The 15,653-nt window shown below is 35.0% G+C and overlaps 1 protein-coding gene across 1 annotated transcript; it reads left to right on the top strand.

Moving 5' to 3' along the window:
* The first annotated feature begins 2,796 nt into the window (after nt 1–2,796).
* Nucleotides 2,797–15,284, top strand: LOC104906219 (structural maintenance of chromosomes protein 4). The gene is made up of 28 exons (XM_010694947.4): nt 2,797–3,185; nt 3,271–3,360; nt 3,510–3,611; nt 3,723–3,899; nt 3,995–4,125; nt 4,501–4,579; nt 4,679–4,836; nt 4,917–4,992; nt 5,110–5,238; nt 5,307–5,451; nt 6,203–6,333; nt 7,107–7,259; nt 7,370–7,559; nt 7,804–7,937; nt 9,991–10,149; nt 11,253–11,561; nt 11,693–11,869; nt 12,048–12,131; nt 12,216–12,425; nt 12,535–12,624; nt 13,128–13,249; nt 13,329–13,484; nt 13,567–13,674; nt 13,766–13,826; nt 14,298–14,432; nt 14,529–14,616; nt 14,696–14,768; nt 14,857–15,284. The coding sequence occupies exons 1-28, from the start codon at nt 3,027–3,029 to the stop codon at nt 14,975–14,977; spliced, it is 3,747 nt and encodes a 1,248-aa protein (XP_010693249.2). The 5' UTR covers nt 2,797–3,026; the 3' UTR covers nt 14,978–15,284.
* Nucleotides 15,285–15,653: the final 369 nt, after the last annotated feature.

Here is a 15,653-nt window from a genome sequence, read left to right as displayed (position 1 = left end):
AACTCCTGCAGCTCTCCAATATATGTCAAGATTCTGGTCAGATAATCCATACATAAGACAAAGAGCAAGGGGGACATTGGATCCCCTTGCCTTAACCCCCTCTTTGCAGCAAATTGACCTTTAGGGCTTCCATTGATAAGAAGAGTGAATTTGGGAGTGGTAATATACTCTATTATGCATTGAATGAAATGCTCAGGAAACTTCAAGGCCACTAATAGCTCTTTGACAAGTTCCCACTCAATGGAGTCATAGGCTTTCCTCAAATCTACCCTTCATCATGAGCCTTTTGACTTGGTTCCTTCTATTGCCAAATCTCTTCACCAAATCTTGACAAAGAAGTATGTTGCTAATAATGCTCACACCATTAATGAAAGCCCCCTGGTTAGGAGAGACCACCTCAGTGAGGACTCTGCTCAGCTTTGTGCATATCAACTTTATGATTGTTTTATACAAAACAAAACAACAAGTTATGGGTCGAAAATCACCTACTGCAGCTGGACTCTTGATTTTAGGGATTAAAGTGATGGAAGTCACATTATTGATACCAGTTGTATCAATATAGTAAGTTTGAAATAGTTATTCTTGGTTTTTATGCATAGACTTGTAACATATTATTTTTATGTTATAAAGTGAATATAGTTGAACAATAGTTTTCATTAAAAGCAATATACTTCTTATTAATATTTACATTACCATGATTTGGGAACATACTCTAACACATATAACATACAACAATAATTTCTCATAATTCATAACATATTTCCATCTTGAGATAAAAATTGGTTTCTTTGTAAATTGTTTTCTTTTCTGTTGCATTTAGTATTGCCATTAATTATAAATGTTTTTTTTTCCCTTGATCATCATATTTTTCATCTTGCTCTCAAATTCAATTGTTTTTCAATCTAAATTAAATGGTTAAATGATGGAAAAATACATATGGCGAGGTAAAAAAAAAGGAAATACTTTATGACTCATTTGAACTTTATTTTTTGTTTATTTTAAATCTTTGTAAGTATCATATTAGGCTTTTGGTATATGTGAATTGTTCCTAGTATCATATTACAAATACAATATTGACATACTAAGACATATCTAACTTAGTATATTAGTAATCAACTGCCTTTATTTACAAATAGAAAAATTATTCCAACAAGAAGAATTTTAAAAATAAATTTGTCAATTGAATTTTTATTTTCGAAAATCTAGTACAAAAATAATATATTTTTTCTTGTTTGCTACATATTGTTTTATTTGGAAGTAACAAATTTAATGAAATATTACATGGAACTTAACAACATTTTAAAATTTGAAAGGACAATCTAAAATTATTTTTGTTAGACCAACATCATTCAACCGATGGAAGAATAACATATGCATCTTTCCCATTCAATTTACCGTCAAAATAAGCCCAAAAACCTAGTATCATACATTATAAAGTAGATGTAATCAACTCCAAACGTATACCAAAAAAATTGAGTCTGAATTCCTACCTGACACGAGTGTTAAGCAAAATTGTGGGCTTCGAACATTGATTTTAGGCCCAAATGTAATTTTGTCTACATTAGTCTTTGGCCAAAAAACAGTCTCAATTTTTGCTGGATTGGAGACAAAAATTAGCCTAGAAATTGTACAGACATTCATTTATCATACACCAGAGTGATATTATGTGTACCAAATACTAATCTTTACTCATTTGCTCATGTAGAACTCTCATTTTTTTGGTACATTTTGTTCATTTGTATGATTTCAAATGAATAATGAGCAAAAAAATAGTATTTAATGTACCATATACACAGGCACGACTCTGCAAAGACCAGGATCAGACCGACATTTGGACCGAGTGGATTGGCCCAAATTTTGGTCTACAAAAATCCCGATTCTAGGTTTTCGGTCTGATCCAAACCGGGAAAAATCCAATCCGGGTCGCTGAATCATAATTTTTTTAATTTTAGGAAAAAAAAAGTTTAAAAGTCAAAAACCTACTATTTATTACCTTTAAGATTGTTGTTATTAAAATTTATTAAATTTTAATATATCTAATTTATAAATGTCTTTAATTCAAATAAAAAAGACTTTTTCTTTAATATATAGATTACGGTACAACAAGTCCAAAATCGGATATGATTGAAGATATAAAAATTGCAGCTATTGGTCCACCAATCTAGCCGGTTCCAATTCGGTGCGAGTGACAGGTGTATTATAAAATTTTCACCTAGTTGCCTAAGGGGTTTGTTAAACGTCGCCCCAAAATTACTTAAAATCGCCCCAAATTCATTTTCATAGACTATTTTATCCTGCCTCTTTTCCACACCACCTGCCACCTTTTGCAACCACCCGCCATCACTTACCTCCCCACTGCCACCCGCCACCTCCTCCACCACCCACCTGGAAGCATGCAAAATTTTTTTAGGACGATGGGCGAACGTCTGGACGTTCGCTCTATGCCTCGAACATCTGGTCTGGACGTCCAGGCCAGCCGTTCGGGCCATGGGAGAACGTCCAAGCCAGACGCTTGTCCATCGTCCAAATTTTTTTTTGATTCCTACCAGGTGGTTAGTGGGTGGCTGTGGCAATAGGGTGGTGGTGGTAGGAGGTGGATGCTGGTGGAGTGAGGTGGCTGGTGGTGGTTTAGAGAAAACGAAGAAAAATGTTAAAGATATAGTTTCAATTTTTTTTGGGTAATTTTAAGTACTTTTGAAATGATGAATAGAAGTTCGTCTAACCCAGCTTGGTCTACTATCACCTCTGACAGCTGTAGTTCGGAAGTCAAAAACATTCACTAATTCAAGTATTCAACTTGTTATTGTTTCCCGCCAAAGCGCTTACTTCCTACTTTTTCCTACTGTCCCTACATTCAAGTTTTTTTTTTTTTTTGAAAGTGCTCAGTAATCACTACCGACTGTTGATTCCAAAGGGAGCGGAGGAGAGAGAAAGGTAACCGGCAGGGAAACCAACCGAGTCGCAACTCGTGACTCTCCACATTTGGAACTCCTCAATTCAAACACCGAGTTAACTCAGCCCCGAAAATGGGGAAAGAGATGGAATCGCCGCCAAACAACACGGCATCAAATGCCACTGAGTCAACTCAACCGAGTTCTCAAACTCCGAGACTCTTCATTAAAGAGATGGTCATGAGGAACTTCAAATCTTATGCTGGTGAACAACGTGTTGGTCCTTTTCACAAGGTTAGGGTTTTTCTCTCTCCTCCAATTGCATTTTCAATTTCCAGTTAGGGTTTTTCGTTCAATTATGCTGTTTTTTTTTTTTCAGAGTTTTTCGGCTGTGGTAGGTCCAAATGGAAGTGGTAAGAGTAATGTCATTGATGCTATGCTTTTCGTGTTCGGTAAGCGGGCGAAACAGGTTAATTCTTCACCATTATGCTGATTTCTTGGATCATGATTACTTATTTTTTGCATAAAGACCGTAAATATTTCAAGCTACTGCTACAACTTTTGAGATATATTTTGAATTAGGATAAAGTGAATTGTTTATGATTTTAAAACTCACAGATGCGACTGAACAAAGTTTCGGAGCTTATACACAACTCCACAAATCATCAGAATTTAGATAGTGCTGGTGTATCAGTCCATTTCCAAGAGATTATAGATGTGGTAATGATATTATTTGCGTTTTTTGTGTTTTATTTTTTGTTGTAGTTTTGGTGTAGTGGCTGGATGATGGTGGTTTTGTATAGTTTTTAATTGATGATTTATGTCATGTAGAATGATGGAGAATATGAAGTTGTTCCTGGCAGTGAGTTTGTCATAACTAGGGTCGCATTTCGCGACAACTCTTCCAAGTATTACATTAACCAAAGAGCTAGTAACTTCACAGAAGTTACCACTAAATTGAAGGCGAAAGGAGTTGACCTGGATAATAATCGATTTTTGATCTTACAGGTTTTTCATTTTTTTTTTATTATAGTTTCATATATATGTAATTGTGTACAAAGTAACTCATGTTGTATGGCTGGTGTTGTTGGGTTTCTGATTAGGGCGAGGTTGAGCAAATTTCATTAATGAAGCCAAAATCTCAAGGACCTCATGATGAAGGGTTTCTTGAATACCTTGAGGATATCATTGGGACAATTAAATATGTGGAGAAGATTGAGGAGTCTCATAAGCAGTGAGTCTTCTCTATTCAGCTTTCATTATTGAAAGATGATATTCTTGTTCCTTATATGTATCATAATGATACTGAATCTTGGCAAAAAGAAGTTCTCTTTTAAACTCCTTTTTTTTTCGTACTTGGATCTTATTAGCAAAATAATTTGATTGGCACCTTTAAAAGTTTATGTTTTTACTTGGAGGACCTCAATAGATCTTTGGAGACGATCTAAATATTTTTTTCTATCTGATGTTTTAGAAAAGATGCAACATTTCGTTCTGTATCTTTTAGTGGAATTTTAGTTATAAACTGCTTTTTCATCTTGCTGGACTTGGTCCATAGGGACATTAGCCACCAATTTTCTACTGTGTTAAGGTCTTTTTTGTTTAATAGGCTGGAAACTTTAAATGAGAAGAGGTCTGGAGTTGTGCAGATGGTCAAGTTGGCAGAGAAAGAAAGAGATGGGTTAGAGGTACTTACTGTCTTATGTTTCATATTTAGCCTTTTTCATCTTGCCTAATTGAGAGGGAAACTGAAGTCGTTCAATGAATTTATATTCTCTTACTGACAGGATGTGAAGAATGAAGCTGAAGCTTATATGCTAAAGGAACTATCGCTGCTGAAATGGCAAGAAAAAGCTACAAAATGTGCTGCTGAAGACAACAGTGCTAAAATGTGTGAGCTGCAAATGAAGTTGTCCAGCTTGGAAGAAAGTTTGAAGTCTAAAAGGTTTTCTTGGTCATATGTGATTAGTACATGTTTCCTCAAACATCAGTATGTTACTAAGATTATAGCAATGTTTGTCTCAGAGAAGAGATCCAGGGAAATAAAACTTCTTTGAAGGAGCTTGAAGCTTTGCACAATAAGTATCTTAAGAGACAAGAGGTTTGCAAACTTTCATCTCTCATTAATAATTGCTCATTTTAGATTTAGTGATGTTAGCACCTCAACTAACTCTTCACTGCTTTGTCAATTATGCATTATACCTGTTGGAAAACTCAGGAACTAGATAATGATCTCAAGAGAGGCAAAGAGGAATTTAAGGCATTTGAAAGGCAAGATCTTAAATATCGTGAAGATTTTAAGCACATCAAGCAAAAGATTAAGAAGCTTGAAGAGAAAATTGAGAAGGTAGGGCTAATAATATTGATGAAGCATCCCAGCATTTGTCTTACTTCTAATAATTGGTGAACAAATAGGATTCATCGAAGATCAATGACTACTCAAAGGAGTGTGAAAAGGCCACACAATCAATTCCAAAACTGGAGGGAAATATCCCTGAATTGCAAAAGTGCTTAATGGAAGAAGAGAAGGTTCTAGAAGAAATAAAGGAGAAATCTAAAGGTGACCTTTTATTTTCTATTGAAGCTCTCATGCTTTGCATTTTTCAGCTGCCTAATTATATAATTTATGTAAGATTTTGAGCTTTTTCATATTGTTTGTGTTGATAAATTACTTTCTATATCTTAAATGGTTGTTCGATTAACTCTCTTTGCAAGTTTGCTCTGAAATTCACTTTGAATGGTTTCCCAATCTTTTGCAAATAATCTCATACCTAGGTTGGCAAGTTATATTTATCATGTTATTGTGCCCGAAAATGGTGCTAGCTTAGATTTATTTTCTCTTTTTGTCATCTGTGACAACCATTTGACGGTGTTGCTTAAATGGCTATATAGTTGATGTATTTCTTTGGCAAGTTAAGCTTCTAACCTCCTCAGCTTTCAAGGAACTTTGAGTAATCCCCATTTGAACTCATAACTCTTTTCTTATAATATGTACCTATCCTTGCCGTTTCATATTGTTTTGATGGTAGTTCAGCGAATTCTCGTTTTGGTGGAAGTTATAAATGTGCTTGATGGATGTTCATCATTCTTCAATGTGATCGATTTGATTCTACTTTGGTTTCCGTTAATTACTGAGAAATTCTCATGCGAAGGCTAATGGATGCGTCACCTTCCTCTTTGTCAGCTTTGGGGAATGAGCAATTATTTTCCAACTTCCTTATCCTCCTGAACTTGAATATGACTTCAGATTCTAAAATTCCTTCACCAAAATTGTCAATATTAGCAAATAACATGTCTCCTAATTAAAATAGGTGAAACTGAGATTTACCGTTCCGAGCTGGCCAATGTTCGTGCTGAGTTGGAGCCTTGGGAGAATCAACTGATGGACCATAAGGGAAAACTTGAAGTTGCATCTACTGAACAGAAGCTTCTAAGTGAAAAGGTGACTGAAAAAACATAACTAAATACAATGTCAGTAACACTTAGCTATGCATTCATTTGATAAATAAAATGTTTTTGTATATCCTTGTGAGTTGTTGAATTGCAATATGCTCCATAGGGGAGATGATTTATTTGAACTGTACTTGAGGCATTTGAGCCATAACTCTTTCTTGGCACTTGATCAAATTGCTGCAGCTTTATGTTATTGTTCGAGCCTATTTATTGACCTGTAGTCCTGGTGTGGAACCTAGTGCCTGGGTAAAATTATGTAACCTCTTTTTAATTCTTTTTTAATTGAATATAAAGTCATGAATTTTATGATACTTTTCTTGTATGATATGGCATTTTGATGCATTAGTTCAGTAACTTCCATAGATTATTTTTGTTAGCTGTGGGTCTTTGTAAAATATATATGTATGAATGATGAATTGATAATCCTAGGAGTGTGTGCCTTGTTTTGCAGATGATTCTTGGCCTCTTTCCTTTTTTCATAGGCTCCAGGATTCTTATCATCTTAAGACTCCTTGCGTTTCTATAACACTTATTATGATATTGTTCATTTACTTGTTCTTATGCTAAAAATAACTTGTTCCAGTGTCCATAAATTTGCATGTCTGTTATTATTCACTAGCTTTTACTTTTAAACTCTCAAAGAGAACTTACTATAATTAATCTGGTTGGAATTCTGATAGTTTTGTGTTATATTGTGTTTTAGAGTTCATGTACATGCCCTTCATCTTTATGGGTTAAAATACTTTTTGTTTACTTCTTTAGCATGAAGGTGCACGTAAAGCTTTTGAGGATGCACAAAAGCAGTTGGAAGACATAAGTGAACAGATAAGATCTAAAACTGCTGTCACCACAAGCACTAAAAGTGATATGGATAAAAAGAAGTTTGAGGCCTCTAACGCTCGTACAATGGAACAAGTAAGTAGCATATTGGTTGGGCTTTTCATATATGCTTCATACTTTGTCACTGTTTGCATGTAGTTTTGTATGATAGCCAGGTAGAGGACTGAGTTCTCGTGATTAAACAGGAATGCATCAAGGAACAGGAATATCTGATTCCTCTAGAACAAGCTGCGAGACAAAAGGTTGCTGAGCTTGTATCTGTTATGGAATCTGAGAGGAGCCAAGGTTCTGTTCTGAAAGAGATTTTACGGTCTAAAGAAACAAATCAGATCAAGGGAATACATGGACGAATGGGTGATTTGGGTGCTATAGATGGTGAGTGATCTTATTCAAAAGGAGTTAATATAGTTGCTTTCGTAGCACTTGTTTTAGATGTAAAAATTGTTATGGGACTTCTAATGTTCAGTCCTATAATGTCCTGTATCTCCAGCTGAAGATATACTGTGGATAGTATTAACATTTGGTCCATTACTTGCTTCTTGATTCTTAATCTTTTCATTATTTGGGACATATCGCCTATTTTATCAATTTTAATGATGCTGTTCCATCTTTTATGCAGCAAAATATGATGTTGCTATATCAACCGCATGCCCTGGACTTGATTATATTCTTGTAGAGACTGCTGAAGCAGCACAGAAATGTGTGGACTTGTTACGTGATAAGAATCTCGGTGTTGCGACTTTCATGATACTGGTACAATTTGAATTTATTTTCTTTATTTGGCTGGTTCGTATATTGATGACTGATGAGATGAGATCTCAGGAAAAGCTCATATAATGTAGAGGATGATTCCAGCAGAACTAAGGAATACAATCTCACCTGTCAAAAAAAATAAATAAAAAATGATCCAAACTAACACAGCGAGGTTTTCAGATGATGGAAATGCCAAAAATAATTTGAGCTATTAACTTTGTAATTGATTTTGATTTGTTTAATCATAAATAATTTAACAAATTAAGTTTATAAAAGACAGTTCTCAAAACTTATTGTTTGGTACTAATTTTATACTCCCTCCGCCCCAAAATATAGTTCCCATTTTCATTTTGGGTGTCCCAAATTATAGTTCCCATTTCCATATTTGATTCCACATTTTTCCGTAATTTGTTTAGAAAAACCGTGTCCCATCATTTATTTGCTTCTTGAATTTTTTTTTCCTTTGTTTATTCAACCAAAATGTTACAATTAATGCTCTTTCACCAATTATTCTCCATTCTCTCTCCTAAAATAATCTTTTCCCATACAACATTTATTTAAATAAGCAAGAAATCTTTATTATTCCTCTTAGATTCTACTTGCATAAATTACCGTGAAAAAAGGGAAATGAGAACTATATTTTGGGACAGAGGGAGTAAATGTTTTATAGTATTCCTATACTTCTGTGTCCATTCTTTCACAATAGGGTTTGACGCAGATATATGCCAGGCCTGGTATGTGTGGTAGTCAGTTAGTATAGGATAGTTGGCCTAGTTATATTCTGAAAGAGGAAAAATACATCAATTGAGATTTTGCTCTCACTAGGGTGTATGGGTAACGGAATAGGTATTTTTTGTTTACCCAGAAAAGAATTGAGAAACAATTTGGGTCATCCATATCAAGGAAGTATGAACGATAATAAGGGGTAGAGGTAGTAAAATATAATTAACAATCATGTTTGGAAATTAAAGGCATGTGATTGTCGTTGAGATTTTGGAAGTAAAACTATTGATGGTCCGTAATGTCTTGCCAGAAAAGTTCTCTGAGCATATTTGTGGATACTTGAAACCTTGCTCACGGGGTAAAATTATGCCTCGATTCTGTTAGTGTTATCCCAGTGATTAAGAGTGGACTTAAGACTGAGATCTTGGATAATGTGGGTTCACAGTTTTGAATATCTGAAAGGATGCTGTGCTTTTTATGTATTTTTTGTATATGCTTTATATGTCATAGTAAAAAGTATTCTGAGAACGTTATCCCCGTGGTTAAGTGGACTTGAGACTGAGATCTTGGAGATGTGGGTTCACAGTTTTGAATCTCTGAAAGGATGCCGTGCTTTTTATGTATTTTTGTATATGCTTTATATGTCATAGTAAAAATATTCTGAGAACGTATATTGGAGTTTGGAATAATTTACTTTCACAGTTGGGCCAGAAGAAATTTTTTAATCATTGACATGCCCCTAGACCTATCTTTTGTCATGGAGTTCCCAAGAAATAACTGAATGCTGCCAACATGGGGGATTATGTACACTCTGCTTTGAGCAATTACTGCTCAGCTTCCTGCTGTATATCAGGTCAATGTGAATCTGTTAGGACAAGCTGCCTCAATCTTAGCCTGCATCTAGGAATAGAAACACATACAATAATTTGCAGATATCTTGATGGTATTTCCCTGGTGGGATTATACTTTTGAAGAGGATGTTATGCATGGTTTATCATGCCTAATCTCAGGTGTATGACTCCTGTGGTGATCTGACCACAAAGCTTTCTCATTATTCCTGAATGAAAAGCATGTTGTATAACAATTTTCAATGGTGCCAGATTGCCGGTCTACATATTTTAAGTTTAGATTGAGAAACGAGATAATGTATAGAAGTCCACCTATACTCCTATAGTTGTCTATACCACACTATGTATATGTGATACAGCATCTAGGTTTACATATTTACAGCTGCCAACCTGTGTTTCCATAAGTTCTATTGTTTAGATTTATTTTATGTATGATAGTTGTCTATTAGACAAATGATAAATTTTACTTTTCCTTTGTGCAGGAGAAACAAGGGAGACATGCTAATCAGTTGAAGAGAAAAGTAAATACCCCAGAAGGGGTTCCTCGGCTTTTTGACTTGATTAAAGTCAAAGATGAACGATTAAAACTTGGATTTTACGAGCTACTAAAGAACACCGTTGTAGCAAAGGATCTTGAGCAGGTAAAATTTTCATATAGTACTTTTTAATAATGTTACTTTCATGGTTTGATTCGTATTCTTAATTGTTGCTATGCACCTTTTGTTAAAAGTTCTACTTCTGTTTCTGGAACTTCGGTGAGCCAGTTCAAATCCTTGACCATTATGAGGTACTAGAGGAAAAAATATACGGATCACTTGGTGCCAAACATTACAATTAACAGCTTTGGCAGGCCTATCTTGTCAAATAAGAAGGGTTGTACTTTTTTTCATTTAAATAGGTAGTTGGACAGCTAGACTACACTATAAAACACCCCTTCGATTTGCATGACTTTAAGAATTGACCTTTACAGAATAATGTCCTCTGGTTGTATGATGTTTCTGTCTCCTAAGTCTATTTCAAAAATCCAATATGCTCCCCGATCCCGAGGATGATTTGTCACTTTTGCGCTTTAGAAGAAAATGTCTGACTTCCATTTACTAGTTGATACATTCTTGAGTTATTGGTACCCCATTATTAGATTTTATTCAACTATTGCATTCTTTTGAATTACTGATATCATAGGATTGGTTTATATCATCTTAAATTTTTGTACACCATAAACTACAATTTTGCAGACCAAGGGAGCGCTGCTATAGGAGAGTTTAACCATTTTTTTTATTTTACTGGTGATTTATTTGTTTTATTTTTTACTGGCTAAATCTCAGCTCAGAAGGTTCAGGTGGTCTAAGTGATTGTAATGTGTAGCATTACAGAATGTGACCACTGTTGGTTCCATGTGCTCATGATCTATAAATGGAAGTTCCACTCAGCTTACTATATAGAGGATTATAATCTTATTATTTCTATGCAGAATAAAATTGTTCTTCTCAGCAGCCAATAATCTAGCACTATATTACACAGACTTGGGTACTTAATGTCCTGTTTGGCTATAGTATCCATGATTTTTGGCACAATATGAATTGCCCTAGTATCCATATCCATGTTGGAGTGCTGAGGATTTGACAAGAGTACGTGCTATATAATAAAGAGTTTGAGCAACGTATGTCTGCCAAGAAATCTCCATAGGTGCTAAATTGCTTGTGCAGGTTCTTATGATGAGCTATTTAATTGTGGTTTTTTGTAGGCAACACGTATAGCATATGGTCAGGACAAAGATTTCGGACGAGTAGTCACATTAGAAGGTGCTCTCTTTGAAAAATCTGGGACTATGAGTGGTGGGGGGAGTAAACCACGCGGAGGCAAAATGGGAACATCGATTCGTGCTGATACTGTTTCTAGAGAAGCTGTTGCTGATGCTGAAAAGGAACTTTCCTTGTTAGTTGATAAACTAAATGCGATCCGGAGAAGAATTTCTGATTCTGTTCAGAGTTACCAGTCATTGGATAAAGCTATCCAGCACTTAGAGATGGAAATAGCTAAGAGTCAGAAAGAGGTGAATCTTGGGATTGGGATGTGTAAAAGCTCTTTGAAAAAATTGTCCATATCAGTTGGTCATAATACTTGTATGCGTAGCTTTTATCTTCTTTTTTGTTTTTTTCTTGACTGTAGCTTTTATCTTAACAGATTGACAGTTTGAACACACGAAGTAATTATCTTAAGAATCAACTTGACTCTCTGAAGTCTGCTGCACAACCACGGAAGGAAGAGGTTACCAGGCTTGCCGAGCTCCAGAAAATAGTAAATGCAGAAGAAAAGGAGATAGCCCAGCTCACACAGGGCTCCAAAAAGATGAAGGAGAAGGTATGGCGGTTAGTTGCAGTTCAGTAATCAGTAGCCTATTGGCTCGGTCATCAGTTTTAAATGTTGAAGTAGTTGATCTTCCAATTTTATTGGAATCTTGGATCTTCTTCACTGGACTGCTTTGTGAGATAAGACTATATAGCAACTCTATTGAATGTATTCTTTTAATATATTTCAGGCATCAGATCTTCAGAGTAAGATAGAGAATGCTGGAGGTGAGATACTAAAAAAGCAGAAGGCAAAGGTTGACAAGATTCAGTCTGTAAGTGGCCTACATGTTGCATTCATGTTCTAAAATGGATGTCCAAATGAGAGAAGGCTGCTAATAGTTTTGTTGTATCATCAGGATATTGACAGACATGGGACAGAGATTAATCGCCACAAAGTTCAAATAGATACTGGTGAAAAAATGATTAAAAAGTTGACTAAGGGGATTGAAGATTCAAAGAAGGAGAAGGAACTGCTTCTTCAAGAAAAGGAAAAGCTGGAGTCAACATTTAAAGCAACAGAACAGAAGGCATTTGTTGTGCAAGAGAATTGCGAAAAGACAAAGCAGGTTTCTCTCAGTTGATCTTGTTAATTAGAATTTAATAATGTCTGGAACTTATTTGAAATGATGAGTGAACCTCCTTATTCCTTAGCAATTTACAATATATCTTTTTTAGCTGATTGCCGAACATGGAGTAGTTCTTGAGGAAGCAAAATCTAATCACGAGAACTTGAAGAGAAAAATGGATGAACTACGGGCAACTGAGGTAGTACATTCTGTTCTCATTGTAATTAACTAGCCTTATATGCACGCAATGCGTGCGAAAGCATATTAAAGGAATTGTCTTTTCATTTTGTTTTTTTTTTCCAAAAATCTGCTGTTTAGTTTAAATGTGGTACTTTTATTCTTTTTTTCTCCCTTTTTTTGTTTAAATGAAGTGGTTAATTATCCCACTATTTTTTTTCCTTTTTCGATTTTTTGGTGTCCCTCATGTGGTTAATTAACTAGCCTTATATGCACGCAATGCGTGCGAAAACATATAGAAAATTAAAAGAACTGTCTTTTCATTTTGTTTTTTTTTTTCCCAGAAATCTGCTGTTTAGTTTAAATGTGGTACAAATATTCTTTTTTTTCTCCCTTTTTTTGTTTAAATGAATTGGTTAATTATCCCACTATTTTTTTTCCTTTTTCTATTTTTTGGTGTCCATATATAATAGAGATTATTTTATATCTCCCAATACTTAGTGGCATTAGTCGCTGGTGTAACAGGTTGATGCTGATTTCAAACTTAAAGACATGAAGAAACTTCACAAAGAGATGGAAATGCAGGGGAGGGGATACACCAAAAAGCTGGATGACTTGCAAAATGCTACCATGAAACATATGGAGCAGTATGATATTCCCTATGGCCTACTTGTACTGAATTTATTTACGGATACTCCATTTAATTATATAATCTCATGTTTGCAGAATTGCAAAAGATTCGGTGGATCAAGAAAAGCTTCAGGCAACCCTTGAAGATGAGACTCTTACCATGTCTTGCGATCTCAAAAGGGCCATGGAGATGGTAGCTTTGTTGGAAGCGCAACTGAAAGAATTGAATCCCAATCTTGATTCAATCTCGGAGTATATTTCTCTTGATTGACTCGGAACACATTGATTGTGTATTGCTGTAGATGGGCTACTTACATGTTCTCACACATTTCAGATATCGCAAAAAGGTAGCATCATACAATGAACGGGTGGATGAGCTTAATGGAGTTACTCAAGAGCGTGATGACATTAAACAACAGTATGATGAATGGAGAAAGAAAAGGCTAGTATTTTTTTCTTTCCTTATTTCTCTCTTCTTTAGCTTTCTGTCATTTTATAATTTGGACTCTTAATCATTAAACCCATGGTTTCAGGTTAGATGAGTTCATGGCTGGATTTAATACGATATCTTTAAAGTTGAAGGAAATGTATCAGGTGTGTAGTTGATAATTGTAAATTTCTGCTACCTCCCTGTATGATCATAATCCCTGAATGCTTTTGATTTTTGAATAGTTTGTGAAAGGCATGTGGAGTAGACTGATCACACTGATATATCTTATATTTTCGTAAAACGCCATTAGGCTCACTCAATCTTTTGGGATTAAGGCTTTTGCATTGTTGCTGTTGTGTCATTCTCTTGACTGTTTGCTGGATATTTTTTACCTATTTTTTTGAAGGATATCTTTGGTGCCTAATCTGTATTGTTATACTGCTCTTGTATTCATCATTACAATTCATAATGATGCCTAACTAATCTATATGAAATTATAGACCAGATTCTTTCGACAAATTGACACATGCTTTGCTGAGTTTTAATTTATAGATCACCTCCTATATTTTACTACCCCTTACCGTATATTTGTGCTTCATCAAATGATTCTGCTCTTATGACGGAGGAAAATGCAGATGATTACACTTGGTGGAGATGCAGAGCTGGAGCTGGTGGATTCTTTGGATCCTTTCTCCGAAGGGGTTGTTTTCAGCGTAAGACCACCAAAAAAGAGCTGGAAAAATATTGCAAATTTATCCGGTGGTGAAAAGGTAAATAGATTCGAGTCATAGGGTGTCATTTAATTACTCTTATCTTAAAATCCCAGATGTACGTCTCAACTTTGGCTGGATTACCTTTTTCTGCAGACTCTTAGCTCTTTGGCTCTTGTGTTTGCTCTTCATCACTACAAACCTACCCCACTCTATGTAATGGATGAGATTGATGCTGCTCTAGGTACTTTCCGGAATCATTTGCATTTTTGTTGCTAATCGTTCCTAGAGGCCTTCTGATTAACTATGTCGTGGCTTTGCAGATTTCAAAAATGTCTCAATTGTTGGTCATTACGTAAAGGATCGGACAAAAAATGCACAGTTTATAATCATAAGGTAAGTATTCTATATGTTCTTGTTCCAAATTAATTTTCGTTTTCCCTGGCCTTGATGTAATTTTTGTTCAATCTTATGTTTCATGCAGCCTCAGAAACAACATGTTCGAGTTGGCTGACCGGCTTGTTGGTATTTATAAAACTGATAATTGCACAAAGAGCATAACAATTAACCCTGCTAGTTTTGAGGTTCGTCAAAAGGCTGCTTGAGAAAAGGAGTTGTTTAGCAAGCTAGGAGTTTCATGTTATTTCTCTCCGTAAGGTTCGGAGTAATTTATGAGTTCCTATTATTCTTATGGTTATGGAGAGCCTAATGTATTTAATGTCATATGAACATGCTTGTAAATTGTACATCAATTGTGCATTTTATGTTCCTAATTATTGGGGTAAAAGTCTATGTTTATCTCTCGTGTTTGTAAATGTGAAGTATTTTATAAGTTTGTTAAAACGCTAATCCTTCATTTTATTTCTTGTGCGGAGTGGGAAATGACATTTATGTATTTACTTGTTTAGTTCACTTGAAGTTTTTCCGTTACCGTTTAAGAGGGTGTTTGGTATAGAAAAATTTAATGTAGGAAACAGATTCAAATAAGTGTTGTCATTTTTAATTATTTGGTACAAGTGTTTAAGTAATACATACCGTTTTTGGGGGGATTTACAATCCACTCATTTGTTACCCTTATCAAACTAGTGGAAAAAAATAACATTTTCTTCCTCAATCATAAACCTCTCAATTGTTTCTATTTTACTAGGATATCAAACAATTATTAAAGGTAACAATTATTATTTTTATTTTCCCTTATATAAATCTTTCCATTTCGTTTCCATTAATCATACCAAATTCCCCTTAAGAGTGAACTCGAGTCATAATTCGTGGCTAGTGGTA

This window comes from Beta vulgaris, chromosome 2 (assembly GCF_026745355.1).
Source record: "Beta vulgaris subsp. vulgaris cultivar EL10 chromosome 2, EL10.2, whole genome shotgun sequence".
In the NCBI taxonomy this organism is placed as follows: domain Eukaryota; kingdom Viridiplantae; phylum Streptophyta; class Magnoliopsida; order Caryophyllales; family Amaranthaceae; genus Beta; species Beta vulgaris.
Note: the sequence above shows the minus strand (reverse complement) of the source record. Positions and strands in the feature narration are given on the sequence as shown.

Excerpts from the sequence above, each read along its gene's own strand:
- LOC104906219 (XM_010694947.4), top strand. The coding sequence starts at position 3,027 with ATGGGGAAAGAGATGGAATCGCCGCCAAACAACACGGCATCAAATGCC. Across the intron at positions 4,126-4,500 it reads ATTGAGGAGTCTCATAAGCA|GCTGGAAACTTTAAATGAGA; the intron begins GTGAGTCTTCTC and ends TTTGTTTAATAG. Across the intron at positions 11,562-11,692 it reads TAGCTAAGAGTCAGAAAGAG|ATTGACAGTTTGAACACACG; the intron begins GTGAATCTTGGG and ends TTATCTTAACAG.